This window comes from Ovis canadensis, chromosome X (assembly GCF_042477335.2).
Source record: "Ovis canadensis isolate MfBH-ARS-UI-01 breed Bighorn chromosome X, ARS-UI_OviCan_v2, whole genome shotgun sequence".
Taxonomy (NCBI): Eukaryota; Metazoa; Chordata; class Mammalia; order Artiodactyla; family Bovidae; genus Ovis; species Ovis canadensis.
In genome coordinates, this window is record NC_091727.1 from 31,036,249 (window position 1) to 31,052,998 (window position 16,750).

At 39.9% G+C, this 16,750-nt stretch overlaps 1 protein-coding gene and 1 long non-coding RNA gene across 3 annotated transcripts in view; one reads left to right on the forward strand and one right to left on the reverse strand.

Annotated features, from left to right (window-relative positions):
• On the reverse strand, positions 1-14,409 carry TASL (TLR adaptor interacting with endolysosomal SLC15A4). 2 transcript variants are annotated; one of them, XM_070291474.1, is made up of 3 exons: positions 13,961-14,261; positions 3,402-3,452; positions 1-2,167 (listed from the first exon to the last, which is right to left on the reverse strand). In XM_070291474.1, the coding sequence occupies exon 3, from the start codon at positions 2,164-2,166 to the stop codon at positions 1,264-1,266; it is 903 nt and encodes a 300-aa protein (XP_070147575.1). In that variant the 5' UTR covers position 2,167; positions 3,402-3,452; positions 13,961-14,261; the 3' UTR covers positions 1-1,263. The 2 variants fall into 2 exon arrangements, with proteins under 2 accessions (XP_070147575.1, XP_070147574.1); XM_070291473.1 differs by lacking the exon at positions 3,402-3,452 and having other exon boundaries at positions 13,961-14,409.
• The window catches only part of LOC138930959 (uncharacterized), a 24,868-nt gene continuing 18,750 nt past the window's right edge, over positions 10,633-16,750 (forward strand). Inside the window, exons 1-2 of the long non-coding RNA XR_011446308.1 lie at positions 10,633-11,030; positions 13,995-14,067. This is a non-coding gene — a long non-coding RNA (uncharacterized lncRNA). The remainder of the gene's footprint in view (positions 11,031-13,994; positions 14,068-16,750) is intronic.

A 16,750-nucleotide genomic window follows, 5' to 3' on the forward strand; every position in this document is an offset into this window, starting at 1 on the left:
TTTTCATCTTTATAAAGAATGTATTTTTAAATGATCTGGTACAGGATAGGGAAAATAGATACAAATGTATTTTTTGAAAACTGTTTGAACCTGTCTTTCTACCCAAATGTAGCAGCCTTCAGTGGTCTGTTTCCCTCAAGAAGAAACAACTTGGAGGATTTTCCTTGGGTGACAAACATATTCTTAACTCACTACCCTGAAACCTTTGGCTTTTAGTTTTGCCATGGTGTGCATTCTTCTTTTTTAAATTTATTTATTTATTTTAATTCAAGGATAATTTCTTTACAGAATTTTGTTGTTTTCTGCCGAATATCAACATGAATCAGCCATTGGTATACATATGTCTCCTCCTTCTTGAACCTCCCTCCTATCTGCCTCCCCATCCCACCCCTCTAGGTTGATACAGATCCCCTGTTTGAGTTCCATGAGACATACAGCAAATTGGCATTGGCTATCTATTTTACATATGGTAATATAAGTTTACATTTTACTCTCTCCATACATCTCACCCTCACCTCCCCTCTCCCCTTGTCCATAAGTCTGTTCTCTAAGTCTGTTTTTCCATTGCTGCCCTGCAAATCAATTCTTTGATACCATCTTTATAGATTCCATATATATGCATTAATATATGATATTTATCTTTCTGACTCACTTCACTCTGTATAATAGACTGTAGGTTCATCTACCTGATTAGAACTGACTCAAATGTGCTCCTTTTTATGGCTGAGTAATATTCCATTGTTTATATGTACCATAACTTCTTTATTTATTCATCTGTCAATGGACATCTAGGTTGCTTCCATGTTTTAGCTGTTGTAAATAGTGCTGCAATGAACATTGGGATACATGTGTCTTTTTCAATTTTGGTTTACTCAGAGTACATGCCTAGGAGTGGTATTGCTGGGTCATATGGTGGTTTTATTCCTAGTTTTTTAAGGACTCTCCATACATTGTGTGCATCCTTACTTGGTTTGTCTTCTTTTTCCTTTTCTTTATTCCCTTATATGAATCATACCTTCTTTTTTGATCATTTTTATTTTTGCTTTGTTGCTGTACAGCCCTCACTTGGAAGTCATTATAGCTCCTCTCCCCACATTCCTTCACATGTAATATTATGAGATTTCCTCTTAATCCATAACCTGGCCTGCAACCAACGTTTTCTTCTCTACCCCTTGCCAACCCCTTCCTGCACATTCTCAGAATAAATGAATACTTGTTGCTTAGGATTTGAGTAGTTGAGAAAGAGCAATGGAAGCACCCTCTCTATGGATTCACGTTGCTATACTGAGAAATATGGAGACTCGGCGTGCTGATTTCGGTTGACCCATACTGTAATAGGCGGTTAATGACGATATCCCTGGCTTTCGAGATCTCCAGGTTCTTCTCTATAGAGACTTGAATACTAATTTGGTCCACGTTTGTCATGATAAGTTCAGATGCCAGAATCTGGGTAGGTGAACTGTCATGAAACCCAGTGTCCATAAAGTACTGCTTATACAACTCCACCAGCTTCTGCTCCAGGTATTCATTCAGCACCGCATTCGAAATAGGCTTCTGCATTTGTAGGCTGTTTTTCTCTTTGATGCTGGTTATTCTCCAGTACGATGAATACCGCTGGATAGGGGTGGGTGGCAAGTCGCTGGGCTGAGTGGACATGGAATCCTCCATGGACAAAGGAATCTCAGATGATTTCAGCAAAGGACCATATTGAAAACTACCCTCAGAGGGGAAATCAGTTGTCACTGAATTAATGGCCATCACCTGGCCCCCTGCAATCTGTAAGTCATTGTAATTCTTGCAGATACTCTTGCAGGAAGGTGGGACCAAGTAGGTCTCTCTGCTGGTGTCTCTGTATAGTTCAACTGCAGCCAAGTTTGGGCTTTCATACACAGGATTGGGGTTTGTTTGCAGCACTGTAATTCTCGGATTTCTACTATGTTGGCTCTCTCTTGAATACACTGAAGAAATGACCTTGCCAGAGGATTTGCAGCTCACATAGAGATTTTGGACTTGTGTTTCATCCACGGAGGAATAGGAAAGACTTGCAGCTGCTGTGGCTTCCATCTCCTCTTCCTTTTCCTCAGCCACTTGCTCATTAGAAGATGGATAACTCCACTGGATGTCATTCCGGTACGCAAGTCCACTGAGATAGCCTTCTGACAGCATTCTGGAAAGACAGTGTGTGAATTACAATGGGGGAAAAGAAGATTGGAGTCTCACAAATGGGCAGCTGTACTATCAAAAAAGTAAAGGACAATAAATAAGTTGCTTTCATTCATTCCCCAAGCTCTTGCTCATTCTGTGCCTGCTGTGGTACCAGAGTGCTGGTGTGTGCTGGAGGTATAAGGATGAAATGGAACCAGTTCCCTCCTTCAACAAGTTTCTGAGTAACAACCTGGGGTGAAGGAGGAGAGACGACAGGCTATGTCCCAGAGAAGGTGGCATTTCAGATAAACTGAAGCCTAGGAGTTCCATCCCTAGTCACGGAGTTATAAGAAATTGATGAGATGGCCTTACATGGCATATATAAGACACTGAGCCTAAGCAGAGAGGGCTGGGGATGTCGACTGAAATTGAATCATAAAGGGCCTTGGGAGTCGGGCAAGGGCATCTGCCTTCTGCCCTGAAGGAAATGGAGAGTGATTGAGTAGCTGCAAACTGGGGAAGCAGCATCACTAGTGGGTTATGAAAAAATGAGGGAATTGGTGGCAGATTCTACTGAAAATGAGAGCTATATCTTACTCATCATCGTATTTTATTCTTGGGAGCTAGCGCAGTTGTTTGCCTTGAGGAGGAAATCAAAGGATCCTTAACTTGAATTAAATAATAAGCAGCAGTGGCAGGGTATGAAATTAATTCACTGTCAACCTGTCATGATGGACCATGAAGCCTTCGTCTCTCTTTGCTGCCCAGGATGACTTTCCTGCTCTCGCAGTCCTAGTTTTTATAGTACGTCCTGGAAATGTTCCTGTGTCTGACTGACGTGTTTATCTCTACCCCAGTTACCAAGGAACTTTTCTTACTGTGAGCTTTTCCTCTACCTGCACCGCCCCTGCCACTGTTAGCAGTTGTCACTAATTGTAAGGTGACTAGAATAGGCTGGGGGCTTCCCAAGTGGCTCAGTGGTAAAGAATCCACCTGCCAATGCAGGAAACCCAAATTAGATTCCTGGGTTGAGAAGATCCCCTGGAGAAGGAAATAGCAACCCACTCCAGTATCCTTGCCTGGGAAATCCCATGGACAGAGGAGCCTGGCAAGCTACAGTCCGTGGGGCTGCAAAGAGTCAGCCATGACTGAGTGACTTAACAGCAGCAGCAGAATAGGCTGGAAGTCCACAGCTGCATTTTCCAAGAAAGACACTCTTAGCAATGGAGCAACAGACAAGAGCAAAGAGAACTGACCTGCTTTGGCCTCAAGGGCTGGGCTTCTAAAACAGACCCGTTAATTTGAGCCTGAAAGACAAGTCATATTAGAAAAGGATTATCTTAACCCTAAGGATTCTTTTTTTTTTTCAATTTTAGCATCTCTTTTATAGTCATGAAGTTATTTTCCATGTTAACGTTTTAATTGTATAAAGTTAGTATTATGAATGTAATGTACTTAATGGGCTTCTGTGGTGGCTCAATGATAAAGAATCGCCTGCCAAGGAGGAGATGTGGGATCTAGCCCTGAGTGGGGAAGATCCCCTGGAAAAGGAAATGGCAACCCACTCCAGTATTCTTGCTGGGAAGTCTCATGGACAGAAGAGTCTGATGGGCTACAGTCCATAGGGTCAAAAAGACCTGGGTATGACTTAGCGACTATACCACTACCACCAATGTTTTCAATGTTTATTTCTTTTGGGGGAAACTATTCCAAAATATGTTCAGCAGATTTATTAATGATTTAAATGTTTACTGTATTCCAGACAGTCATGTACCATGAAGCTACAAAGTTAAAGGTCTTCAACACATCCGTGAAGCAATTCTTGTATGCTGGACACACTTATAACACTAACAAAATGTTGTTCCCCAAAAAACTTGTGTGGTTCTGTTCTTAACAAACTGTACATCCAGGTGAAAAGGCAAATCTTCTATACATGAGAAGATAATTAACAGAGCAATAAAGTTTATCCTAAGGCTTCCTAGTGATGCAGGTACCTCATGACCCTCCCACTTCACTGAACCCAGATGCAAGTGGAGCCTTCTGCCTTCAGGACCTAAGACTATCATTGTGGAAAACCAGAGCAAAACCACATCTCCCAGCTTTTGAGTTGCTAAAGAGTCTTTAGAAAGTCTTGGCAGAAATCATAGTTTTAGAGAAATGAGTTTTGAGATTCCATAACCTGAGCCTTTACACTTCAGAATCCAGAACGCTAAATCCTGGCGGCTCGGTCACTGAGCCAAGTGGCTCAGTGGTAAAGAGTCTGCCTGCAATCCAGGAGACCCGGATTCGATCCCTGGGTCGGAAAGATCCACTGGAGAAGGAAATGGCAACCCACTGCAGTATTCTTCTCTGGGAAATCCATGGATAGAGGAGGCTGGTGGGCTACAATCCATGAGGTTGCAAGAGCTGAACACAACTTAGCAACTAAGCCACTACCAAATGACTTAGGGCATCATATTGACATATCAACAATAGACTCAGTGGATGGAATCCCCATGGAGGGAAAGAGGATGGTGCCAGATAGAGTGGGGGACCCCTGAGTAGATAAGGCCTGTGCCTTAACCCCCACATAGAACCTGAGGAGCAGGAAGAAAACCAACCAAATGGAATGCCCAGGTGGACCGGCCTAAGGTTGCCTTGTGAAGTCTGCTTAGGTACCAGCATGCTGCCCAGAGCCTGCAAACCTGGTGAAAACCTCCATTGGGGATGGGCAGATTGCAGATATGATATAGAATGTTAGCCAGGGACCAGGTGAATGATGAGAACTCGCCATGGATGCCCATGTGACTACGTGACAACAGCCAGAAATGTCCCCACCGTGCCACCTCCCTCCCACCCCCAGCATCCCCAGCTGATGCCATGGTTTTATGGAAGCAAGCTGGAATTCAGAGGCAAGCCCAAGCCAGAGGGACCCCCGAAGTGACTGTGATTACTCAGAATGTGAGCCCAAAAGCAAGATCACACTGAGGGAGAGAAAAGCAAAGATTTTTAGGAAAAGTAATGGATTAGACATATACCTGTATTCTTTCTCCCCCTCCAAACTTCATTAAAACAATAACAAATGATTTTTTTAATAGAATACATGAGAAAAGGGAGAACAAGAGAAGAGACTAGAGCAGTTATACTTTAGAAACTGGAAAGCAGTAGATCGGGGGTGGATGACTTAGAAAAGCAAATGAAAAGTCTAGACCAGGGCAGTCCAACAGAACTTTCTGGGATGATAGATTGATCTACATATGTGCTGTCCAAAATATTAACAGCCATATGTGACTATTAAGCCCTTGAAATATGGCTAATAAAACTGAATTTCACTAATTAATTAACTTCATTTAATTGAAACTAAAAATACCACATGGCTAAGATATTGGACAGCACAGACTTAGAAGATAGTGAAGGTGATAATGCAAAATCATTCTTGAGTCCCCCTTGTTCCCATTCAGCCATTATCCCAAATCACCTGTTTATCACATTTCTTTTCGTATTAAAAAATCATAGTGGATTCTTCTCTCATTTTATGTGGCTGATATGTATAAGTTCTCCAGATAACCTCTGCTCGTTCACAGTAGTGAAGTAAGTGGATTTTGTTTTGAGTAATGGCCAAGACCTGGGTTCGATCCCTGAGTCAGGAAGATCTCCTGGAGAAGGACATGGCAAACCACTGCAGTATTCTTGCGTGGAAAATCCCATGGACAGAGGAGCCTGGTGGGCTATATAGGCCATGGGGGTCACAAAGAGTTAGACATGACTGAGCAACTAACACACACATAAAAGCTGCTGCTGCTGCTGCTAAGTCGCTTCAGTCGTGTCCGGCTCTGTGTGACCCCATAGACGGCAGCCCACCAGGCTCCCCTGTTCCTGGGATTCTCCAGGCAAGAACACTGGAGTGGGTTGCCATTTCCTTCTCCAATGCATGAAAGTGAAAAGTGAAAGTGAAGTCGTTCAGTCGTGTCCAACTCTCAGCGACCCCATGGACTGCAGCCCACCAGGCTCCTCCGTCCATGGGATTTTCCAGGCAAGAGTACTGGAGTGGGGTTCCGTTGCCTTCTCAACACATAAAAGCCTCTTTGCCCCATTTGTTATGGGCTGAGAGCTTTGTTGATACCTTAATTCTGATAGAATGAGAGCCCTACCATAGGGCCCAAGGCAGACCAGTACAGTGGTAGGACCAATGATGGAAAAGCACAAAATGTGTCATAATACCAAGGGAAAGAGACACGCATGCCTAAAGGAACAAATTCCTATGAGAAAAGAGTGAGAGGAAAGGTCAGGGAGGTATATTGAGACATGCAAGGCTGAGGACTTTAGGTTTACACTGAAGGCAATACAAACCTCTGGAAGGTAACCAAGGTTTTTCAAGGCATAATGTGATCTATGAATAAAGGGCAAGAAGAATGTTAGCGGAATGAAATTGGAGTCCAGGACCCAGGTTAGGGGCTGCTGGATTCATGCCCACCTGAGCTGTTTAGGGGCAGGAGCCAGGAAGAAGGAAGCAGAAAAGGAAGAGAAGCAATGAACTTGAGAGGCCATGACTCCTGGACTTGGCAGTGAAGGAGAAGACATAACTGCGTCTAGGCATGCTGACAGTTGGCATCAGCATTGACCAAAATGGAGAGATCAGGAGAGAGCCAGGAAAGGAGCTGATGGGTTTACTTCAGTTCCTCTTGAGTCAGACTCTTGGTAAGTGAGTGCAGGTGTCTGTGCACTGGAGATTCAAGCAGGGAACTCATTAGAAGGGTTACTGTCAGTCAACAGTGACAGCATCTCCTAAGTGTGGGCCACAGGATTTTCTGTCTGGAGGCTTGAGGAGCTTGTACGGGTAATAATTTCTGTGGGGAACCTGCTTGAACAGTACAAGGAGGAATGAGCCACAACAAGCTCTGCAGTGTCGATAGTGTCACAGAAACTACAAGAACTTCCAACGTGAGCAGGTCACATTCTAAAAATCCACATTGGACATTGGAAGGTAAAATTTGGTTGCTATGCAGACTCATTAAGGCCGAAAAAAAAAAAAAAAACACTATTGAGCTGGTAGTCAAGAGCCTAGAATTCTAGTTCTGATCTTGCTGTGGTTTTAGTCTAGTTAATAGCAGGTCTATAACAGGGCTAGCATTTATACTGGCTACAACCCAGACACTGTTCTAAGTGCCTTTTATGTACTAAATCAATGAATCCCCACAAAAATTCAAAGATGTAGGTACTATTATTCTCATTTTCTATTTATCAAAATTAAGTACTATGTCCATAACCAATAGGCATTCAAATGGTGGTCTGTCAGAAAACAGAGCTCGCTAGAATCCCCTGGTAGTCCAGTGGGATTCTGGAAGTGGAGTGAGAAGAACTCCACGCTTCCCCTGCAGAGGACCTGGGTTCAGTCCCTGGTTGGGAGCTAAGATCCCACAAGCTGCACAGCATGGATAAAAAAAGGAAAGAAAACAGAGCCCATGCTTGCATGTCACTTAACCTCTCAGAGACTCAACTTCTTATCTGTAAATTGAGAATGTGGGATTCAATTATAGAATCCCCTCAAACTTTAATATCGCATGGGCTTTGGACTATATTAAGGGAAGAAAATAAATGAGGTAAGCATTGCATGTGTCATGCTTCAGTCATGTGTGACTCTTTGCGACCCTATGGGCTGTAGCCCACCAGGCTCCTCTGTCCATGGGATTCTCCAATACTCGAGTGAGTTGCCATGCCCTCCTCCAAGGGGTCTTTCTGACCCAGGGATCGAACCTGTGTCTCCTACATCTTCTGCATTGCAGGCAGATTCTTTACCGCTTAGCCATCAGGAAGCCCGAGGTATTAACTCAAAATCCATTTCTGAAAATGAGCAGCAGAGGGCAGCAGAGAGCATGCTAGAGCAACTTTTGCAAGATTTTTCTCAAGCTGTGGAGAGAGTAATGAGTGAAACCCCCAAATTATACATATGTTAACTCATTTGATCTTTATAAAAACCCTCCAATGTGCCACTAGAATTAAAATAGTACTATGTATCATGACATCTTAAAATTTTAAAACAGAGAAAGTTATTTGGGTTTATTTTGATTAATTGTTGACATTTTTCTTAATAAACTTCAGTAATTATAAAATTTTTAGAAGACCTCACTCTTCAAAGTTATTAAAAGGATGTACTTCAAATAAATATTTGACTTAAATTTATCCGAGATGGTAAAACTTAAGTCAATGGATTATTTCAATAGTACAAAGATATTTAATCACTTGAATTTTTATTTCTCATCACAGAGAAGATAGAGACAGATACATCTGGAATTTTCCATGATTGAGTAAGAGTTTGAGAGAAAATGGATACATGTGTATGTATGGCTGAGTCCTTTCACTGTTCCCCAGAAACTGTCACAACATTGTTCATCGGCTCTACTACAATACAAAATAAAAAGAAAAAAATTTTTTTGAAGTGTGAAGGAAAAGACCTTCAAGGACATTTGCAGATGAGATGTTCTAGACAAATTTAGCCTCCATTAATCATTACCAGACAGGGGAATACCAAAATTAACCTGCTGTGCAAATTCACAACTTAGAAATATGTACTGAAGTGCAGCACATTGTTAAATCATTTACTTGGATTTCAGAAGACATTGTAATATGAATTCTTCCTTCTATATTGACACTTTTCAGAAAACTGTCATTATAACTCTGTACATAGACATACTTTTAATTTACATTCAAACAACACAAACATGGATTTAAAGAGAAAAACTAAAGAGGGAAGAAACGGTAAGAGGACATTTTTGGAAAAATCCAACTTAGGGTTCAGAAAACTTTTTCTATAAATGGCCAAATATTTAATATTTTAGGTGTCTGTCACAACCACTCGACTCGGCCATCATAGCAGGATAGCAGTGAGAGACAGCATGTAAACAAATGGGTGTGGCTGTGTTCCAGTGAAACTTTATTTACAAAAACAGACAAAGGGCCAACTTGACCCACAGGTTATGGCTTGCCTATCCTTGACCTAAATCGAAAAGCAGGTGCAGTAGTTGGGATAGCACACAATAATAATCACAGTTGTGTTGGGTGCTTTCCAGCCATTACCCCTAATCTTCCAATAGCACTGCACTGTTAGATGCTATCATCGTCCAGGTTTTCCAAATGAGAAAACTGAGATTAAGATAGGACAAATGACCTTCCCAAGATCACAAAGCAAGTAAGTAGTAGAGGCAAGATTTAAGTTCAGATTTTCTAACCCCAAAGTGTATGATCTATTCTTAAAACATTAACTAATGCCTAGTTGAGAGCAGTTAATATTGCACAGTCATGACAAGCAATTAGTCCCTCCAGGAAAAGGGTACCAGTCCTGAATCTTATGTAATAACAACCCTTGCCAAGTAAGGGAAGGAAGATGCAGTGAAATATAGAAAGAAAAGATAAGAATACAGCCAGTGCCCACCCCACAGGGCTACATGTTTGACTCAGCTGTGTATCAGTGTTCATATGTCTTTGAGATATAGAAATAATTTCTACTCTGCGCTTTCTAAAAAAAAAAATTTATATAATTGCTTTACAATGTAGTATTTGGTTTCTGCTGTATAACAGCATGAATCAGCTATATGTATACATATATCCCCTCCCTCCCCACCCCCCCTGCTTCCCATCCCTCTAGGTCATCACAGCGCATTGAGCTGAGCTCCCTGAGCTATACAGCACCTTCCCACCAGCCATCTGTTTTATACATGGTACAGGAGCCTAGCGGGCTACAGTCCTTGGGGTCGCAAAGAATTGGACACACACAGTGTATATATGTCAATGCTACTCTCTCAATCCATCCCACCTTCTCCTTACCCTGCTGTGTCTACATATCTGTTTTCTATATCTGTGCCTCTATTCCTACCCTGCAAGTAGGTTCATCAGTACCATCTTTCTAGATTCCATATATGTGCATTGATTTATGATATTTGTTTTTCTCTTTCTAACTTCACTCTATGTGACAACCTCTAGGTTCATCCACATTCGTGTGCTCTTTTAATCTAACCATATGGACACTTTCCTTAACTATTCCCACTCCTGTAGCCTGGCATTGCCTTGCCCTTAATTTTACAACCACAGGGTAATTTAATATTACAGATACCCTGTGTAAATATCAACAGCTCCCCATTATCTCCAGGATAAAGTCCACACATGTTAGGCCCTCATGATACGTGGTTCTTATCTACCTTCTTCATCTCAATCTCTGCCTGTTCTCACAGGACCCAGGATCCCAGCCATGCTGGACTCCTCCCAGTTCACCCACATCCCATGCCCAACCCAGGCATTCATGCCCTTCTTCCTCTGTCCAAGAGCCCTGTTTCCCTATCCATCCCCATTGCACCACCCCCCATCAAGTCTCATATCTCAACATTCCAGAGTCCCTGGCCATCCATTCAAAATCCTTGCCCCTAAATTAGAAAGAAATTCTAAGTTCTTGTCTTTCCTACCCCAGTATATTTATCAGGATTGCACACAACCTTAGCAAAATCCAGCTGCTACCTTGAACAGTGAAATAAATCATTGAGACAGTCCTTTAAATGGAGTAGCTGGCAATAGCAAAAGAAAAGCAGGAAGATGGAGGATTGGTAGGAAGTGGGGGTATTGGGGGATGATACGGTGGCAGAAGATATCCTGTCCTTGAAAAGACTGTTTGCATGTATGCGAATGAAGACTTCTGAGAAGCTAGGTGGTTGAGACAGTGCAGAGAAGACCTCCATGCTGCTGCTGCTGCTAAGTCACTTCAGTCGTGTCTGACTCTGTGCGACCCCAGAGACGGCAGCCCACCAGGCTCCCCCGTCCCTGGGATTCTCCAAGCAAGAACACTGGAGTGGGTTGCCACTTCCTTCTCCATAGCCACACAAAAATGGAGGCACTGGATGGGACTGCCTCAGGGCATCACGGTATGTAACGTCACAGAAATAGGGACAGGAAAATGTTATTGTCTGTTTTATAGATGATCTTGAACCTAGCTAGCTGGGGTGCAGTTTAGTTCCCACTTGTCAGCAATGCCTGCTTATATAGGTCTGCCTTTTCATGGAAAATAACAGGCACAACTTATGTTAGCAAATAATTTCTCATAGTAGACATGGAGGTTTTTCTTGCTTGTTGACTATGCAGTCACTTCATGTGCCTCCAGGAATGTTTCCCCAGGTCAGATCTGGAGAAGCTGAATTGTCTTTCAAGTAGCTTGGGCCAATTTATTCTCTCACCATGAGTGTTTAAAATTAACTGTTTCCACTGTTATTCTTCAATACACTATTACTTTTTAAAATTTTCCGATCAGATGAGCACATTTATTTTTGCCTCATATTTATAGTGAAGCAAGCTGTCTTGTTAAGATTATATGTAGGTGATATGCCAGAAATGTTATTTTTTTATAATGCCTCCATCCCCAAAATACCCTATTTCATCTCTTCATCTCTGTATTTCCCCTATAATCTTAATTTTAGATCCTTTCATTCCAATCTATGTTTTTTTAAAGATCTTGATTTGGAGCACTTGCATATAAACCACTGAAAAGTTATCATTGAAAAACTTGAATATTATTTTGTTCTTGATCTAGTTATAATAATGTAACTATGTTACATTAGTTTTTTTCCAGTGAATAATACAAGAACTTTACCCAAAACAAGGTGTTTCTTTAGATCTCCTGTATTTTCCTGACTCTTATCTTTGAAAGTAACATGTTCTTTAGAACTGAAAATAACCATTCACTTAATCATACACCTTGGTTTATGTCCCTGTTATTTTATATTCTGTGGCATTTGTTGATGGAGGCTCTAAAATATTCCTCACTTTGTTTCATTTCCTGTTATAAAACATATAATTTGGATTACCAATTCTTCTGTCAAACATGAAGTGATTCTTACTTAATGAGTTAGTTCCCAAAAGTCTAATTTGATGGCTAAAATAATCATAAATGAAAAGGCCTCTGTTTTCCGTATTAACATCAACAAGTAAATAATTTTCTATTCAGTTCTACTTAGATCCTTATGAACAAAGAAAACAGCTACTTCCAAGGGCTTTATCTGGATATAAATTTTCTTATTTCAGAAAATATAAATTTTGATGCAGATATATTAGTAAATATATTTTGTCATAGTTTGGATTTTTCTTCATATCCTGTTTTTATGTCTCACAAACAGAAAAATGGAAGCTTATGATCACTTTGAATTACTTTAAAAGTATTTTGATACTAATGAAAGGACTAAAAAATAAGAAAAGCAATCATGATAGAATTGATACTAAATTTCCTTGGTGTTATAATTCTTAATTGTTAATTATATTGTTAATTATGGCTATTACCAATAACATTTACTTAATTGTAAGCATATCAACCAAATGCAATGCAAGACTGAATCCTGAATTAAAAAAATGAAAACTCTCTAGAGGACATGTGAATAATTAGAGAAATTTGAATATGGATCTACTATTAGATAATAGTATTATATTAAGATTAAATTTCCTTATCATTATAGTCATGTAGAAGATTACTCTTTTTCTTAGGAGATATGGGTCAAAAATTTGAGGGTACTGTCCTGAAATCAACAATATACTTTCAAATAATTCAGAGAAAACAACAACCTGTATATGTGTGTGTTTATGTACATATACAGAGAGAGAGAGAGACATAGCAGGAGAAAAATAAATGTGATGAAATGCTATAAGTGACTACTAGAAATGTGTGTGCATTACACTATTGAACATGTGTTCATTGATAGAAATGTTTGTTCATTGAAGTAGTTTTTTTCCATTTTTCAATAGGATTGGAACTTTGCAAAAAAATTAGAAGGAAAGTAACTACAGTTAGTTAATGAAGGAAATTTATATTCTGTCGTGCCGATGATGAGCTCAGAGAGACAATATCTTATATATCTAAGATAATCATTAGGTCTGTGGTTGGAAATGTTCTAGTAACTTGAAATAACTATTGAAAACATCACTTTGCTCCAAAATAATAAAATTAGCTCACATGTGTAGATCCCCCAAATTACCATTATAATATGAATGTTTTACACAAATTTGAAATACTCTCCACTCCTTCAGAAAGCTTCTCAAGCTCGGAAACACGAGCTTCTTACAACTGACGTATGCGAAAAATGGTCTAAAAATATGAGTATGAATATTCTCGTCAAACCAAGTTTATATTCAAGCACATATAGATGTGCTCAAAAAAAGAATGAGCGGATCTAAAGATAATTCAAGCAAAATTCAAGCAAAAGTACTTGTGCATGTACTGTCTTTAATACCAACAGGGAGACTTATCCCGAATCACCCAGATGGCAATTTGAAAAGCCTCATCACTGTCAATCACATTTACTTTGCATATATCCTGCCACACAGAAAAACGCTTATCACAGCTTCATCCAGCAAATAATTGAGAGTCCAATTGAAATTTATTGTCATTGTATCCATTTCTAAAACTACATTCCTGTGACCAAATTCGAGTTGTGCTGTCCCTGCTAAGGTTTTTAGGCCTTCTTTAAAAAACGCAGATGCTAAACCTGTGTAGAAATTAGCAAACAGGGACTGAAGAAATGACATAACAAATACTTGATCAGATCAGTAAAATTTTAAGTAGTTTAAGAAATGTCTAAAATGTGACCATGAGGTAAGAGAAGTGGAGTGTTTGGCTTACTTTCTCTTCATTGTCTAACTCCATTGAATGCTTGCTTACATTCACTTCTGATCTGGTAAATGAGAAAAGCATTTTACATGTCATGAGATTGGAACTGAGTTCTGCTGAACTCAATAAAGTGTGAAGAAAGGGTGAGAAGAGAAATGACAGATAGAGTTCACAATCATAGGGTTTGTTGCCTCCTTTGCTTACCTTCACTAACCAGTCCGTGCCTTTGGTCCTGCAGAAATACCACGATTGACCATATAGAGATGAATAAGCCAGCCAGTGCTTTGACCAGAAACGTTCACAAGCCTTTGGTGAGTCTACTTTCCCTGATAAAACCAATAAACTAAGCTGATCATTGCCCTTGCCATTCTTTTTATAACTGATCCTATGGAAAAAGTTGTTTTTGCTCAAGTCTGATTTGTGCTAAAGAAGAGTGGGAAGTCCCAAGAAGGGGGGAGGCAATAACTGACAAACCCACATCAAGCCACAGAATAGTGTTTCTTCCCCTTTTTGAAAAATGAAACCTATCTATGAAACTGCCTCTTGTTAAAGTAGTTAATTGCTACATGTTATGTAAGAACCCTTAAACATAAATGTATTCCTCTAACAAATTCCCTGGGACCCCTCTCCCAAAAGAGAGCCAAGTCAAAGATGATTTCGCAAATTCCATTTCATCATTAACCTTTAGTTTTTGAGAAGTGTTATTGCTCAGTTGGACTCATAATTTTAAAAATGCAAATGAAAAGTTTTTTCTCTCAAATTAACGAAGGTTTAAAAATTCAGTAGTACCCTGAGTGAGCAAGGTTGTGGGGAAGGAGGCACTCTCATACACTATTGGTGAGATTATAAACATTTTCAAAAGGCAATTTTCCAGTATCTGTTATTTTCCAAAATTTTAAATATTCATACCCTTTGGCCCAACAATACCATTTCCAAAATTTATCCATAAGATATATTTCCACCTCTACACAAAGATATGTTAAAAGATATTTGTGGCAACATTAAGAAACAACCAAGAAAAAATACTCATAAATACGATATTGTCCCAATACCTGGGAGTATATCCCTACTGTAGAAAATTAGTGAGGTAATTTTATGTCTAATAATAGGAAAAAGTCTCCAAGATACGTTGTTTCAAAAAAGCATGGAAGACATAATATGCTCTAATTTGTATTTTTAAAGCATAGACTATTTCTATAGGGATATATAAGAAACTAGAAACAACCAATTGCCATTTGGAAATGAATCTTAATTTTCTACACTATATCTTTTTGAAGTTTCTACTGTGTATATGTATAACTTTTCCATTTAAAAAAATAATATTTTAAGTCACATTTAATTTTACTGCTCAAACTCATGTCCATTGATTCAGTGATGCCATCCAGCCATCTCATCCTCTGTCATCCCCTTCTCCCGCCTTCAATCTTTCCCAGCATCAGGGTCTTTTCCAGTGAGTCAGTTCTTCGCATCAGGTGGCCAAAGTATTGGAGTTTCAGCTTCAGCATCAGTCCTTCCAATGAACATTCAGGACTGATTTCCTTTAGGATCGACTGGTTGGATCTCCTTGCTGTCCAAGGAACTCTCAAAAGTCTTCTCCCGCACCGCAGTTCAAAAGCATCAGTTCTTCAGCGCTCAGCTTTCTTTATAGTCCAAATCTCACATCCATACATGACTACTGGAAAAACCATAGCTTTGACTAGATGGACCTTTGTTGGCAAAGTAATGTCTCTGCTTTTTAATATGCTGTCTAGGTTGGTCATAACTTTTCTTCCAAGGAGCAAGTGTCTTTTTTTTTTTTCCTCATTGCCTCTTTGTTCAGGTCTTTATTCAAGCAAGAATCTTTAAATTTCATGGCTGCAGAGATGGGAATACCACTTAATGGGCTTATTTTATTCACCTTTGACCTATGACTTATCTTGAAAAGTTACACCTTTAAAAAGTATACTGTCATTTTATTTCTGTTAGAGTCTTTTTAAATTTGCTACATTATTTCATGAAACATTACTTAGATCCATTTGAAAAGACAATCTCCATGTATGCGCCATAACACAGTTTCTCTATTAGTCCCAAATTTGACTTGACCTGCTACCACTGGAAGGACCAGACTCATTCCTCCAGGGGTAGGTTCATTTGCAGTGTAATCCTGTAAAATCAGGCCTAAGGATGTCATGCATTGGAGAAGGAAATGGCAACCCACTCCAGTGTTCTTGCCTGGAGAATCCCAGGGACGGCGGAGCCTGGTGAGCTGCCGTCTGTGGGGTGGCACAGAGTTGGACACGACTGAAGCGACTTAGCAGCAGCGGCAAGGATATCTCCAGGCTTTTGAAGCCTGTAAAGCATTTAGCTGGAGGAGGTGGTGGGTGGAATTAGGAGATTGGGTTTGACACATATACACCATTGATACTTTGTATAAAATAGATAACTAATGAGAACCTCCTGTATAGCACAGGAAACTATAGTCAATTCAGTGTGATGACCTGAGTGGAAGGAAGTCCAAAAGAGAGGGGATGTATGTATATGTATGGCTGACTCATTTTGTTGTATGGTAGAAACTAACAGAACACTGTAAAGTATCTATATTCCAAAAAAAAAAAAATTAAAAACTTAGCTGTAAAAGGTCATAGCAACTTCAGGGCCAAATACTGTTTCATTTTATTCTAGTGTAGGTTCAACCACAACCAGATATACTATGAATATCCTAGAATGGGTCTGACCTACCTCCAGAAACACTTTCTGATGGGATCCCTATGAGCTCACCTGCAGTGCCATGCCATTACTACTCTTTGGGGGGATTCTATCTGCTCTTGGTTGGGTTAAGTCAGATTTATTGTTTTATTCAAATACAAGCTGCCAAATTTTTATTATATTCACTCTTGATTTTGTCTCTTAAATTACTCATTTTATCATCCTTTTCAGCAAATATTTTTTGTAATCAAAAAGTTGGCACTGTGTCAAGTTTGCTCTTCTGATAAGACTTGAGCTTATGAATTTGGC

Coding starts and splice junctions, on each gene's coding strand:
- TASL (XM_070291473.1), bottom strand. CDS start 2,166: ATGCTGTCAGAAGGCTATCTCAGTGGACTTGCGTACCGGAATGACATC.